This window comes from Crotalus tigris, unplaced genomic scaffold, assembly GCF_016545835.1.
Source record: "Crotalus tigris isolate CLP2741 ecotype Arizona unplaced genomic scaffold, ASM1654583v1 scf7180000017987.690289119674:8195010, whole genome shotgun sequence".
Classification (NCBI taxonomy): Eukaryota; Metazoa; Chordata; class Lepidosauria; order Squamata; family Viperidae; genus Crotalus; species Crotalus tigris.
The window spans coordinates 3,198,974-3,214,469 of NW_024096758.1; the positions used below are offsets into that span (position 1 = coordinate 3,198,974).

At 41.9% G+C, this 15,496-nt stretch overlaps 1 protein-coding gene across 8 annotated transcripts in view; it reads right to left on the reverse strand.

Annotated features, from left to right (window-relative positions):
* The window catches only part of PTK2B (protein tyrosine kinase 2 beta), a 97,849-nt gene that overhangs the window by 40,460 nt on the left and 41,893 nt on the right, over positions 1-15,496 (reverse strand). For 6 of the 8 annotated variants that reach the window (XM_039345981.1, XM_039345987.1, XM_039345985.1 and 3 more), the window contains exons 2-5: positions 8,629-8,795; positions 3,603-3,858; positions 1,056-1,234; positions 488-575 (exon numbers count right to left, since the gene is read on the reverse strand). In XM_039345981.1, coding sequence (XP_039201915.1) covers positions 488-575; positions 1,056-1,234; positions 3,603-3,824 — 489 coding nt within the window. In that variant the 5' untranslated portion in view covers positions 3,825-3,858; positions 8,629-8,795. The remainder of the gene's footprint in view (positions 1-487; positions 576-1,055; positions 1,235-3,602; positions 3,859-8,628; positions 8,796-15,496) is intronic. The other 2 variants (XM_039345982.1, XM_039345980.1) reach the window with 1 other exon arrangement.

Below are 15,496 nucleotides of genomic sequence, written 5' to 3' on the forward strand. Positions count from 1 at the left end.
GAACAAAACACCAAGAGCTTTAAATAAATTGATGAAATGCATTTTAATAATAAATATTTATGTATTTAAATTACACCTTCAGCTAAAGCATGCTGCCAGGGCAATTTTGGGAGTTGAACTCTACTCTACATGTTCTAAAGTTACCAAACTTGAAAAACATTGAATTAGAACAGGGGTCCCAAACCCTTGGGCTGCAGACCAGTACAAGTCCATGGCCTGTTAGAAACCAGGCTGTACAGCTGGAGATGAGCGGTGGGTAAGCGAAACTACACATGTGTGGGACCTAGGTTGGGCATTCGTCCCCCTCCAGTCCGTTGAATAATTGTCTTCCATGAAACCGATCCCTGGTGCCAAAAAGGTTGGGGACCACTGAATTAGAGGATGTGATGAAGTTGCATTAGCAAGCACAATGGAAGGTGCAATCTCACACATTCAACGAAGTTGTACCAGGGACTTTAAATAGGGACTGTAGTCCTTGGAGACCAACCTGTTGGTAGAAGTACAGAAGCGTTGTCCGGTCCTCTTGGAAGCGTTCAACATAATCTTCTGGGAGGTAGCGGACCTGGAGATCATACCTTAAACAGCATACCAAACTTTTAAGTTAAACCAGCGTTCTTCATGTTTAGTGCTCATATTTAGCAGACTACAAAATCTGGCTTCCCCAACTAACAATCTTATTGTGGCTCTCTTTTCCATAATGCCACTTCTACTGCCAGTATAACTTGTATTAACTATACATTAGTATTATATGGATATTTTTTCCTTAGTTTCTTCCCCTATCTTAAGTTTTATTTTAATCACCGTATCATTGTCTCATCGATGCATTGTTTGTTTCATTGTACTAATGAAATTAAAACAAACAAACCTCTTTGGAGATGAGACTTGCTGGGAGAAAATAAGCATAATAAGATATCTCAGAAAAACTGAACTTTGCCCCTGTTTCTTTTAGTACCTAAAAATGTAGCTAATCTGGAAAGATTGGTCTGAATAATCATCTCTGTATTGCGGTCAAGAGGATTGGTGAGAACAGGATGGATACAGAAGGGGCTCTCTACCTCCATTCAGCCTCAAGGTGCAAACATTCGTATTTCTCCTGGACTTCACCCACTGTCATGTCTGGATGAAGCCAATGGATCTCGTCCGATTTCACATGCTTCAGGCGTAATCCATAGCACTCAGCAAGCTGGATATCAGGACCAATTCTTCCACTCTGTAGGATTGACTTTATTACTTCCTATAAAGGAAAAATGCAGGAAGGGGAGAAAAATATAATACTTCTGAACTTAAAAGAAATTCTGACAGATCAGTTTGGTAATTCACATGAGCAGTATTTTAAAAATAAATCAGATATCTACCTTCTATTTGAATTTAATCTGGAGAAGTGCAAGAAGCATTTCTAATTAAAAAGAAGAGTCAAGGGGAAAAAAAAAAAATCTGACCAGGGAATTCTGGGAATTGAAATCAACACATTTTCAAGTTGCCAAGAAATACTGTAATATATACTCCTCATTAGCAATGCACTAAATGACATTTTGGCAACCCACTAATGTCATTTTGGACCTCATCTATAACGTTTTAGGTATACAATCATTTTGCACATTCCTCCTTGGACCCAAGAATTAGTATCTGAATGAGAGGAAAAAAGTAAAGATCTCACATTTGTTTATTTTGTTTTTCTGGGGGAAAGATGGTTACTGGCTTTGTAACCCTATGAAAAGGGCCTCTAAAGTCTTACAAAACCTAAGAAGAGAGACAATATACTCAGAAGAAGCTAAGCAGAACATATTTTGAATTTAAGACCTGCTTTGCTATATTACACCCTAAATACATCTAATTCAACATTTTATTCTCAAGAACAGTTCATTATTTAGAACAGTGGTGGTGAACCTATGGCACGCGTGCCAGAGGCGGCACTCAGAGCCCTCTCTGTGGGCACACGTGCTGTTGCCCCAGCCCCACCTCCCCCCATGGCTCCCTCCTCACCAGCAGCCCCCCGGAGGAGAGTCACTCCTGGGCACGGTCCACGCAGAGCAGCGCAGCCATGGCAGCTGGGCAGCAGGGACAATACTCTGCCCTTGCGCCGCATTGCACGCAGATGATGCTGCGGGGTGTGGGCGAAGGGTGTGGCTGCCATGGTGCTACAGGGCTGCCTGGGCAATCTGCGGTGGGCCATGGAGGCGGTTGGTGGCCCTGTGGGTGGATGGGGCTGAGTGGGGGGCGAAGTAAGGGGGTGGCTGGGGGGCAGGGCAGTTTTTGGGCACTCGGTCTCTAAAAGGTTTGCCATCGCTGCTCTAGAATATTCACAAAGCATACAGAAAATACATCTTTTTGCTTTGTCCCAACAGCTAAATTCAGGGGTAGACTGCTTCTAAACAGGGGTGTTCCGTTCTCTGAATATTTAAATTTATATTGCCAAAATGTCATCATTCACATACAAGAGGGATAGTAGCAGCTTTAGATTTAGCCCTGCAATAGGCAAAAGTACCAGAAGTATTAAGAAAACTAAAGTATATAAATTAAATAAACGTATATCCCCAAAATTGTATGTTTGTATGTGCACGTGTGTGCATAACAATCCAATAAAAACAAGGATACCTAAGAATTCCACTGAATCCACTTCTCCCTCAGGACTAATTTTGTACAACCCCGTTTTTCTCAATGTCTGGTTTGCCTTCATTTGATCTAAATTAAATCCCTAAATGATTTAGCTGTAGGTCATCAACTTTGGCTATGCAGTCCCCAGCCCTTCATTCTGACGTGGGTGAGACGGCCTGTCTAAAAAGAGCTCTACTTTTGTAAAAAACCAATTCCTTGAACTCTTGCAGTCCTTGGTCAAGGATGGTAAACCAAAAGCCCCCAGGAGCCTGAGACTCTGTTGCTAAATTTTGGTGATGAAATTTTGGCCTGTTTTTCGGGTTTGAGTGCCATTTTCAGGATAAGGATGGAAAAACAAGTTCAAAAGGATAGCCTGCCTCCACTTTGATTCCCTCCTCCCCACTGCCCAAAAGGCCGAAGTAATATCTACACTCTGGCCCTCAATGACTGGGAATTGGCAGCGGAGGGGATATAATTTACACATAATGTGCAGAAATATATCGAACACATACCTTGGTGATATACACTTGTGCATCTTTTAATATGGGCCATTTCATTCATTTAAATCAGTGTTTTTCAAACATGGCAACTTTTAAGATGTGTGGATACAATTTCTAGAAATCCCCAGCCAGCATTCTGAGGAATTCTGAAAGTCTGAAATCTACGCATGTTAAAATTGCCATGTTTGGTTTTTTTCCTTCTGTTCAGTGGTGTCTGATTCTGGGAGACTGCTGGATAAGAACCTGCAGTTTTCTTGGCAAGGATTTTTAAAAGTGGTTTGCCATTGTCACCTTCCTAGAGCTGAGAGACAGTGACTGGCTTCATCCAGATGGCTTTATGCTTAAGGTGGGACAAGAAATGCTCTCTTGGTTTTTAGTCTGACATCTTAATCACTACACCAAAGTAGCTCTCACCAAATTTGAAAAACACTGATGTAAACAGAAGGACATGGGTCCAAGTCCATTGCAAGAAGCCATCAACCAATGAGACTCATTCATGAAACTCACCCGTATCTCCGTCATGACTGTACATTTCACCAGTTTGAAGTTCTTGCCCATGTTGAAACTGTTGCTGTGGAAACAAACCTTGAGGATCCGAACTTCATCCTTGTCGATATCAATGGGTACAGCAACCATGGTAGACTCTGAGGGCCCTGCCAGGCTGAAGCAACTGCGGAGAGAATTTGCTCTCAGCCGGCTCAAGGCCTCCGGCAGTCCGGACATCATCATGACCAATGCAATGCTAACGCCGGATCATAACCTCCTGGCAAGTAGAAAGAAAACAGTACAGGAGTCAGCAAGAAAATGGATTTGCCATACCAAAGGACAGATTTCTTGATTTTTGCCTATCTCTTTGGCCCACATTACTTTTAATAAATTACAATAATTTTTAACCTGCTGAAAACCAAACCATCAGCTCTAGAAGTATATTTATTTCTAAAAATGTTTTAGCTCCAAAAGATTGTTTTGAAAATAAAAGCGGGGGATGGCTATAGCTAAGTACTTTATCTGGAGACATATCTGCCTGCTCTGAAAAAAAAAAAAAAAGAAACTGATAGTTGGGTTTGTGGGAGAGCATCCTACAGACTCGGAATAATAGAGGGGCTGGCAAAGAACCTTCTGTTCTACAGAATTACCAACGTCCTCCACAGTAGCCAGATTGCAATGAGGCAAGTACTTCTCCAGCACCTATTTTCAGGAAATGCCTGCAACTTGCTCCTAAAATCTCAAAGGTATCCATTAGAAGAATACAGCAGAGAACATCTGCAGTCTCTCCCATCTGGAGGAAAAGACCTGGCTGAAACAGTCCTGTCAAAGGAGGTAGAAATAATGCAACATTTTCCCATTATTAACGTTTCCCTCAAAACCTCAGAAACCTATTTTGGAAGAAAAGGAAAGAGGCTGCGGTTCTAGATATACAGTTTTTGAAGCTTCATGCCAAGGAATGGATGATTCCTTTGGATGCACCGTGAGCTGTGGTAGCGCAGTGGTTAGAATGCAGGATTGCAGGCTAACTCTGCCAATTGCCAGAGTTTCAATCCTGACCAGCTCAAGATTGAGTCAGCCTTCCATTTTTCCGAGGTCGCCAAAATGAGGACCCAGATTGTTGGGGGCAATATGTTGACTCTGTAAATCGCTTAGAGAGGGCTGTAAAGCACTGTGAAGTGGTATATAAGTCTATGTGTTAGTGCTGTTGCTGTTCTGAATTAGCGGGCACTGAAGATGAAATGTGGTGGTGTTCATCCTCTCTTTGCAGGCTGCAATCACGGAACAAACCTTTTTATACCTTTTATATAAGGGGAAAGGGGCTAAACACAGAATTTGAGGAAGCATATGTCAAACAGCCCTTCAGGATGAATCTCCCAAAAGTTACACCTATAAGGTGGGGACTCAGACCTCCAACCAGAATAACAGAGTTGGAAGAATAACAGAGTCTGAATGACCTTGGAGGTCTTCTAGTCCAACTCCCTGCATAAGCAGGAGACCTTATACCATTCTGGACAAAAGGCTGTCCAATCTCTTCTTAAAAACCTCCAGTGATGGAGCACCCACAATTTCTGAAGGCAACCCATTCCACTGGTTAATTCTTTTTGGATCAATCAAACATGCACTGACAACACCATAGCAGTGACCCCCAGGGCCTTGGGTATGGCAGAGCTGTAACAATCCTACAGGATAGCCCTTGCCTCGGGACCACCCTTAAGCATTCCTTTCCCTTCCTTGATTTCCAGACACTAACCAGCAAGTGGGTCTAAGGACCATTTTAATATTCTACACTGTCCCAACAAATTGCAAAGGGTCCTTAGAATGGCTTGCTTTGGAGAACTGTGGTTGTCTTCAAGAGGCCAACAAGCTCCCCAAATTGAGGAAGGGCATTTTTGCTATCCCCTCATCCTCTCCTGTTAAATATAGATGTTAACTCTTTTCTGCTTTCCAGGGAGAAATCTTCCTTTCTGTCTTGCTTGGATCCTTTGTCATAATGTTATGAGCCTGTGCACATGTCTGTGCCCTGGAAAACATGTGTTTTCCTTCCGCTCTTGCTTTCACATAGCCCCCCTCCAGAGAGTCAATGCTACTGAATTACAAATTGTTCTAAAATAAGGACAACACAACCCACGGAAAAAGTAAATGTTCTTCAGTTATCCTTAACAAGGAGACTGCCGTGGTCCATGTACCCACATGCTCACTGCAGAAGAAGCCAAATATTAGATAGCATTGTAAGAGGAGAATGAGACAAAGAACTGCAGCAGCCTGCCAAAAATGTGATTTCTGCTTCAGTACTGATTTCCTAAGCCCAACTAAAAGTATGTACAGTGAACCTGAGCTACCTTTATTCCAGCACAGAACAGCCTCGAGCAGTAGACAAGAATGCAAGATGGGAAGTAGAAGCAGAGGAACTGGAAACACCCCCCCCCTCTATAAACAGCCGTTTTCAGTTCTGAAATGTCATACCCCAAATATGCCTTTGTTTTCATTAGTCTTTGCAGAAAATTCTGCAGGTAAGGATTTGGTCAATCTACTTGCAGATGGCTGGCAAGAGTCACACCCCAGCAGGGACCCACTGCTATCACAGAGCCCTGCTTTGCTTTCCCCTCTCCTTCTTTCTCCCTACTGTGCCTTGCTCTCTTCAAATATGCAAGTTTTTTCAGAAACCAGGAGAACTACCCACATGCTCCTCTGGCTTGGTGCAGTCTTCTGGAGCCCAGTGGTCCCAGAGGGAAAGACAATGTGCAAGGATGGTAGGGAAACAGTCCCATTTAGGACCTCTTGAATATTGGGTTTAGCCTAAGCAGGATAGATCTTAGCTGAATGTTAAGATATTTCAATGCAACCATGAAAAAGCATTTCCTTAAGAGATTTCCTGCACTGAGCTAGATCTGAGCCCCCCCCCACACCTCCAGCTTTTGGTTTTTTTTTTGCTACTCTAGTACCGCCTCCTCCCTTCACCATCTGTACCACTTTTCTGCATTAGTAGCATCCGAAGCACCTGATCAGACCCTGTGCAGGGATGCGTTGTTATTATTCATCTCTTGAAAGTTAGGCAGGAGAGGACAAGTCCAAAAATAAGCCAAGCTATGCAAAATGGAAGCATCCATATATCGCTAGACTTCCTCTTCCCTTCCCCCACTGCTCAGGGAATAAACATAGCACTCTCACACAACAACAACCTCACAATGATCCTCTTTTCTGGAAATTAAGAAATGTTGCATTTCTTGAATTTCGGCCTGCTAAGCAGCCACCAAGGAGCACGAGCTTTGCAGGAAGGAAATGGGCACTTTCAGATACTGCTCTTGCTCCAATTGGGCACTAGAGGGTGTCAAAGCTTCACAAACCTGACCTTTGAGCACCACGTCAAGGTGGGAGGCATCTGATCTGCAAGAAAGTGTGATTCTCACAAGTACAGACACTTCCCAGGGGAGCTGGAGTGGGTTGGCTGAGCTTCTCCAACCTGCTGCCACTAACTGATCTTTGCCAATTTCAACTCTCCTTCTGGTACCCAGAGCAGTTCTGTTCCTTGTTTGTCAGGACTCTAAGCAGGAAAGGGAGATACGCTCCATCCTTTTTCACTCTTTAAAATATTTGCAGCTTCCTGGGGAAGGAAAGAGACAACAAACACAGCTGTCTTATGAAGAACTTCTCGACCTTACGGAGATGGAGAAGAACTGCAAAAGATAAAGATCTCCCATTACCCTTCTCCATGACTCCACTGGGAAAAAACACATGTCAGGCTGAAATCTGGTTTAGTGGAGCATCCCACCCATCTTCTTTGGAAGGCAATTACAATTTTAATCTTAAAGGAATCAAGATTTGCTGGGCTGGGCTGAGCCAATTCAGAGAGCTCAGCTTAATTTTCCCAACATCCAAACCCTAAAGTACATTCAGTAACCAAGATCACTTGCCATAGCAATCACAAAGGAACGTTACAGAACACACAAAAATATGCAATCATACAATTTGGTATATCTAGTCTAGCACTATCAATGGCTCAAGGTTCAGCTAGGGAGCCTCAGTGGACTTTGAGAAGTCTCTTTTTCTGAATATGCTGGTGGACTGAAACTGCGAAGTTCTGTGCTTTTCCTTTAAATCGGGGGTGTCAAACTCGCAACGTCATGTAATGTATCGTGACGTGACGTATCGCACCTTTTTTGCCATTGCTGGCAATGGGGTGGGCACGGTTTCGCTATAATGCATCCAGCCCGCAGGTTGGCAGGTTGACACCCCTGCTTTAAATGATGCCCTCTTTATGCTTTAAACAGGGATTCACCACTAAATCACACTCTTGGTCCTTCTCCTTTGACATTGCTATCTTCCTCCTTGAAAGGAAACTACAGCACCCATTAAACTTAGTAGTGTGTCATTTAGTTGCAAACTTATTCATTTTGTATATCCCAAATATATAAGGCAGAACAGAACAGATTAACAGAGTTGGAAGGGACCTTGGAGATCTTCTATTCCAACCCCTTGCTTAGGCAGACAAATGGGTGTCTAATCTCTTCTTAAAAATGGGTTACCTATGGCATATAGATTTCCTGCAGCCCTCCAGCATTCTAATTTGGCAAAATGATTGACAACTAAGCCATCAAACTTGGGGTGGTTTTCTGGTTTGTTGGAAGGAGAAGATTAAGGGAGAAGAATCAGACTCCTTATACTTCTGTTGCCATTAAGCTCTTCTAAACAAAGGCCCAAAGCAAATAAAACTGGTCCTGCATTCCAATTGGGGAATTCTGGGAGTTGAGGTCCACAGATCTTAAAGTGGCTGAAGCTGAGAAATGCTGGTCTACAAGGTCAAAAACAGAACTGCTGATCTTGATTTTCAGAAGTTGACCTGTCCTGCTAGAAGGGAAGCAGAAGGCAACTGCCCACTGTGATATGTACTTCAAAGAATTTTACCATACAGTTTTCACTGCAAAACAATAGGGAAAAATACATGATGAAGTATACACTTGGAAGATATGGCTTTAAAAAACATATAATCTTGAAAAAAAACATGTAAAACATATATGGAAAAATTGTATATAAAAATATATCATACAAGCCTGTATGGGATTAATCACAGTCAGAATCTGGGTGGGAAGGAAATGTGATGTTCTCCAGTCAAAGTTCTGCAAGCCAGCTGAAAGTGTCAGCACAAATTTTGACCTCTTTACATGTGGTCTGACTCCACATTCAGGTTGATGCCTGTTGGAGCTATAAAGGTTCCTACAGTAAGAAAGAAGAATGCTTCAGGGTTGTGGAGGTTCAGTTTATCAGCAGCAAGTTCCATCCTGCTTGATTTTTTACTCTTTTCTCACTGAACTCTAGAACAGTGTTTGTTATGCTCTTTCTTTCTTTTTTCTTTCATTTAATATTGGTGTTTTGTGAAAAGCCACTTTTGGTTTCCCTGCCTTGTAGTTGCGTCATTTTCTGCTATGACTGGATACTTAGTGCAAAAATGACAGAGAGGGAGCAAAAAAATATAACTTCTTATCTGCAGGCAAGCCAAATCCTGAATTGCTAAGAGCAGACTTGCTGTGTTAATGGGCCTGCTGAGGAATTGGCTGACCTAATCCACTCTACATCTTCTCCCTAGAGAGCAAGCTTAAGAATGCATGTGCATACTATAACAGAGCAAAATCTATCTTGGTTTTCCTGTGTAGCTAGGCTGTCATTGGGCACCTGATGACATGTGAATAAGCTGTACTAGATCAGGCCAAAGCTCCATTTAATCTAGCAGAGACCAGACCAGAATGGCTACCATTTTTAAGCTGAAAATAGAACATTCTAACTCTATGCTGCCATTTGATAATTGCCCAGATTTATGTAAACTAAAAATAGTAATCTATCAGTCCTTTGAGGTAGGCCAGATCAGAAAACATACCACAAGGACAACTGGAACTCTATTCTATTGCTGTGAAGCAGTGATTCTCAACCTTGGCAACTTTCAGTGAAGTGTGGACTTCAATTCCCAGAATTCCATGCTTGCTGGGGAATTCTGGGAATTGAAGTCCACACATCTGAAAGTTTCCACAGTTGAGAAACATTTTGTAGGATATAATAATAGAACCCGGAAAGTCTGCCAGTGATTTCCTCTGCCCCTTCTTTATACCATACGGAATTAAGGCAGGGTTCTTCAGAGTCTCTTTCTCATGCTTCCATCTCTCCCAGAGCCAGAGTTCTTATTTACTGTCTCATTTATTTACTAATGGCTTGTGAATTCTTTCTCCTTCTCTTTCCTCCACATAACCCTATTAAGCAGGTGCCTCTGTAGGGAAGTACAGCTGTGTGACTATCAGTGGAACACCATAAAAAAAATACAATGCCCCCAAAATAGCATTAGCAGTCACCTCAGCAGGCAAATTGACAGAACTGCAATGCTGACAGAAGCTGGGAAGGAGGCACCTGAGGCCTAAAGATCCCATGATTTTATTTTAATTAATTTAATGTAATAGATTTATACAGTATAGTCATCCATCTTCAATAAATGACACTAGGTAGTTCACAACATCTCTTTGAGGCAGATGGGTGGTTCAGAAATGTGTAAAATAAATAAAAAATTAAAATGATAAAAACTACAGGTAGTCCTCGACTTATAAGAATTCATTTAATGACCAAAGTTACAATGGCACTGAAAAGAGTGACTTATGACTGTTTTTCACACAAGTATAGCAGCATCCCCATGGTCATGCGATCAGAATTCAGACGCTTGGCAACTGGCTCATATTTGTGATGGTTGCAGTGGGTCCCGGGGTCATGTGATCACCTTTTGCGACCTTCTGACAAGCAAAGTCAATGGGGAAGCCAGATTCGCTTAAGAACTGTGTTACTAACTTAACAGCTGCAGTGATTCACTTAATATCTGTGGCCAGAAAGGTCGTATAATGGAGCAAAATTCATTTAACAACTGCCTCATTTAGCAACAGAAATTTGGGGTGCAAATATTATCGTAAGTGGAGGACTACCTATGTATAAAAACTTATAGCAGTCCAGAATCATAACCACAGTGATCAGCATGACCAAGAGATGGGCTTCCTCGTGAATCTGGAGCTCCAGACTCAAGCCCAGAAACCCATCTTTAGGGTTTATGGAAGGCCAACAGGGATGAGGCAGATCTGATCTCTGGAGGAATAATGTTCCAAAGGCCAGGTGCCATAATTGAAAAGACCCTTCTCCTAGGCTCCGCCAGCCAGTGGTCTTTGGTGGATGGGGCCCAGAGCATGTATCTCTTGTCTGACTGGATTTGATGTATAAAAAACTGGAGAGAGACAGCTCCATAAGTAACCTGGCCCCAAACCATGAAGGGCTTTAAAGATGACTACCAGCATCTTGAATTTCATCCAGAAGCACAATAACCAATGCAGCTCACAGAGCTGTGATGTCACATGTGCAAAAATATGCATTGTTGATGCCCTATGTGGCTATATTCTGCGACAATGGCAGCTTCCAAATACTCTTCAAGGGCAGCCCCATTTAAAGTGCATTGCACAGTCCAATCTGGAGGTCATTAGGGTATGAATGACTGTGGGTATCTCAATCCAGGAACGGACACAATTGAAATACAACCCAAAATTATGCAAAGGCTGTCCTAGCCATAGCTACTTTCTGCTCCTTGAGCAGAAATCATAAGTCCATCACACTATGAGCCATCTTAACTGCTGTGCCTCCCTCCATCTCACTCCCAAGAGCAAGCTGTGTTAAAGCATAAAATATCAAAAGAGTTCCAAGGTTCACAAAGACTGATCCTGTAATACCATTTTTTCAGTTTTTATAAAAGCCCCTGATTCTAGTTTTAAAAAACATGGCATGTACACCTATTCAGCTGAATAGATACTTGATTATAACTACCAATATTAATTTCTTTTTTAAAGCACAGGCAAAGGGACAAGACTGAAAGTTATTTTATAAATGTATAAAAGTACATGATTGGAGCAAAAGTAAAAAGATACTTATGTGTAATATGCAAATGTGAGCTGAATTAGGAGTGACTAAGAAATGGTCTTGGTATGTAATTTATAAAAACAGTGATCCATAACATAAGGCTGTCATGGGAAAAGGATCCATCCATCCATCCATATAGCCAATTGGCAGATCCTTTAGGAAAGCAACAATGTATCATAAAATGGGGGATGCCCTTGAGGGGTTATCTTAAGGCAGCCTGGGAGATTACCTGTAGTTGGGTCAATGCAGTGATGTCAACCTTTCTGAGAAAGGGTATATTCTCTCCAGCCTGGAAGGAGGTGATGGCATGCCCTCTTCTCAAGAGGCTATTGCTGGACCCAATTCCTCTGGTCAGTTATCATCCAATCTCCAATCTCCCCTTTCTTAGGAAGATGTTGAGAAGGTGATTGGACAGCTGTTCAGAGACTCCTGGAGGAAACTAATTATCTGGACCTATTTCAGGCTGAAGATTGCATTGGTTGTGCGTGTTGATGATTTTTGGTGGGAGCCAGGGTGGAGATGGTGCATCCATTTTAGTTCTGCTTGATCTCTCAGTGACTTTTGATACTATCAATCATTGTATTCTTCTAGAACAATTACAAAGTTTAGGAGATGGAGGTACTGTGTTATAATAGCTCTCCTTTCTTTACAGTCAGTCCAGTCAATTGCTGATGGGGGTGATGGTGGAAGAGATTAAATCTGGGGATTCTCAAGATGTGCTTCAGAACTTGATATTTTCACCTACACTGCACTAACTGCACTACAAGCTTATCAGTTACTTCGGAGTCAAAATGCATTAGCACACTGATGATACCCAACAGTACACCCTGGCCACAGTCTGATCCTGTTAAGGCACTGTGCCAGTGCCTGAAATCTGCGCATGTCTATATGGGAAGGAAGAGGTTCAGGCCTAATCCTGCCCAAACTAAGTGGCTGTGGATATTTGATTTCCTTGATTCTAAGGACTTTCCATCTTTAGTCTTGGGTGGAATTGTACTTCCACCTTCAAGGCTGCTGCATAATCTGGGAATCTTCTTGGATTTACAGCTCCTATTCAAAGAATAGGTGGCAGCTGTGGCCTTTGTACAGATTCATCTAGTGGGTCAATTGCCCCCATTCCTGGATTGGGAGGCCTTTCAAACAGTCACTCATGAATCAATCATCTCATGAATGAACTCCTGCAATTCATGCTGCATGTTTCTTCCTTGAAGACCATTTGGAAGCTATAACAGCTCCAGAATCCAGCAATGTGGCTAGTGATGGGCATGCTATGCTATGTCTATATTATGCCACTACTGCACTGCTTAGCAGTTGCCTTCTGGGTACAATTCAAGGTGCTGGTGGTTACCTTTAAAGTCCTTCATGTCATAGGCTTGGGTGCCTGAAGGACCACCTATCTTCTACTATTTCTGCTGAGCCAATAAGATTGAGTACAATGGATGCAACCCAGGTCCCTTCAACAAAATAGTAGCATCTATAAGAACTCTTGAAAGCATCCTCTAAATCAGTGGTTCTTAACCTTTTTGAATGAATCGCCCTCTTGAGCCAATGAGGAAGTTGTCATCGCCCCCCTCCCCCAACATAACCTCTCACTCACAACATAGGAAATAATTCTTCAATTTATGCAAACATTTTTTTTTGTTTTCTTTAAAATATATAAATGCAAATAATTTATTTCCAGTCTTTTTCCCATATCTCAACTGTGTGAAAAATTTTGGTGCCATCTCACCTCACATTCTTCGTCGACAAAGCAGCGTGCCTTCCTGGCCAGCTGGGCCAACGGTCCCACGGCTGGGGATCGCAGGGGCTGCTCTCCCTTGGGGCTGTGGATTGCGGGAAGGCTGGCCTGCTCAGCTGAGGCTCTGGTGGGCTGTTCCCAGCAGGGATCCCGGGGATCCCTTGCGCGATTCCCCAGCCACGTGCACCTGGGATGGGGCCAACCAGGGAAACGGACTTCCTGGCTGCGCTTCTCCCAGGGGGCAGGGCACCTGGGCACAGGGCCAATCAGAAGCCCTGCGAGGGAGCAAATCCGAGAGAGAGAGAGAGAGAGAGAGAGAGAGAGAGAGAGAGAGAGAGAGAGAGAGAGAGAGAGAGAGAGAAGCATCTCTCTCTATCTCTGTCTCTCTCTCCAAATGGCGGAGGAGGCTTGGAGCCACAGGAGCAGGCTCAAAAGTGTCCCCAAATCTTCTCGCTCCATCATCTCCATATCGCCCCCTTTTTGTTCCTTTGCCCCCGTGTTGCCCCTTTTCGTTCCATCGCCCCCCTGAAAAACAAAATTGCCCCCTGGGGGGCGATATCGCTCAGGTTAAGAACCACTGCCCTAAATTACCCATACAGCTTCCACCCTGATGACATTCAAAAAGTCATTAAAAACCTGGCTATTCTCTTTGGTCTGGAGGCAGAGTGGTAGAATGAGCTCCAGGAGGCAATTTTATAGTTATTTAGAATTTGTCTTCTTGGTGTTTACTTTTTCATTTTTTTAATCGTTCCTACTTTTTTAATGCAAGCATCTTACTGAATTGGGCAGACATTGAATGAATGAATCAATGAATCAATCAATCAATGGGAAACACAATGAAGGAGAACCGACAGATGTACAAATCTATGGATATTGAGGACAAATAATTCTTTATTTGTCCATCTCTTTTTCTTGCTGTCATACTAAAGCATACACAATACTAGAACTTAAGAAATCTGAATGGTAGGAGATTCAGGACAGATGAAAACTTTTTATACAGTACTTTGGAATTCCTGACCACACGCTTGAGTGATAGCTTTAAAGAGGGGGAATTAGACAAATTCATAGAGAATGAGATTATTCATGGCTAACAGTTATCATGGATGTATATTACCTCTGGTGTTAGAGCTAGAAAGGATCAAAAATATAATTTGGTGAAAGGTACAGTATTTCTTTACATCTCATCGCTGTTGCTTTGATATATGTTGCATTCTCAATTATCCAGGTTTGGGTTGTCCCAAAGGTGCTTTTCAAAAGACAACTGGATTGTGTGTGTTTTTTTCCTTGAAAACCTTTCACTTCTCATCCAAGAAGCTTCTTCAGTTCTGACTTCCATTCCCCTCCATTCAGTCCCCACCATTCAGGATGAGAAGCAAAATGTTTTCAAGGAAAAAAACCTCCAAATGTACTTTCCCTATGGATGCTACTCTGCTCTGAAAACCCTTGAGGTACAGAATGGCCCTAACCTCCTGGCACGGAAGAGTTTTACCATACAAACTTTGGGATAAAAATATTAAGCTCACAAAAGTGGCATGATATAAAGAAAAAGATGTTTTACAGATGGCATATGACACCAGTTTGCTTAGCGAAAATGTTTAAAAATGTTTCGGATATTTGTTGGAAATGTAAGCAACAACTTATTACCATGTCTGGTGGATATGGCCCAATGCTAAGAAATACTGGTCTAAGATTCATAGATAGCTGGAAAAGATGATGAAAATACAGATAGAATATAAACCGGAATTGTTTTTGTTAGGAATATTAAAACCTAATTATGGTAAAGAGAATGATTATCTGATACTGCATGTTTTAACAGCCACGAGGATAGTACAGTATTTGCCCAATATTGGAAAAATGAGAATCTACCATCTGACCAGACTATAATTACTAAAATCTTAAGAGTGTGCAGAAATGGATAGATTAACATTGGAGATGAAAGAAAAAGATGATTCAGTTTATTTTATAACTTGGATAAATTTTATCAATGGTTAGAGACACATTAGAATTTGAAAAGGATCTAACATCTCAGAATAGATGATTGATTTCTAACCAAGTTCTAATTAATAGGTAGATGACATTGTTATTTTTAGTGATTTAGTGATTTTTATCTATGTTGATAGTTAGGATTTTCTGAGATTTTATTATTCGTGTTTCTTTAATAGATGAATTTATTTGTTTATTAACTGTTTGTAATATGGCTATAGTTAAGCTTATTTTAAGATATTCACTCATTATTATGATACGGACA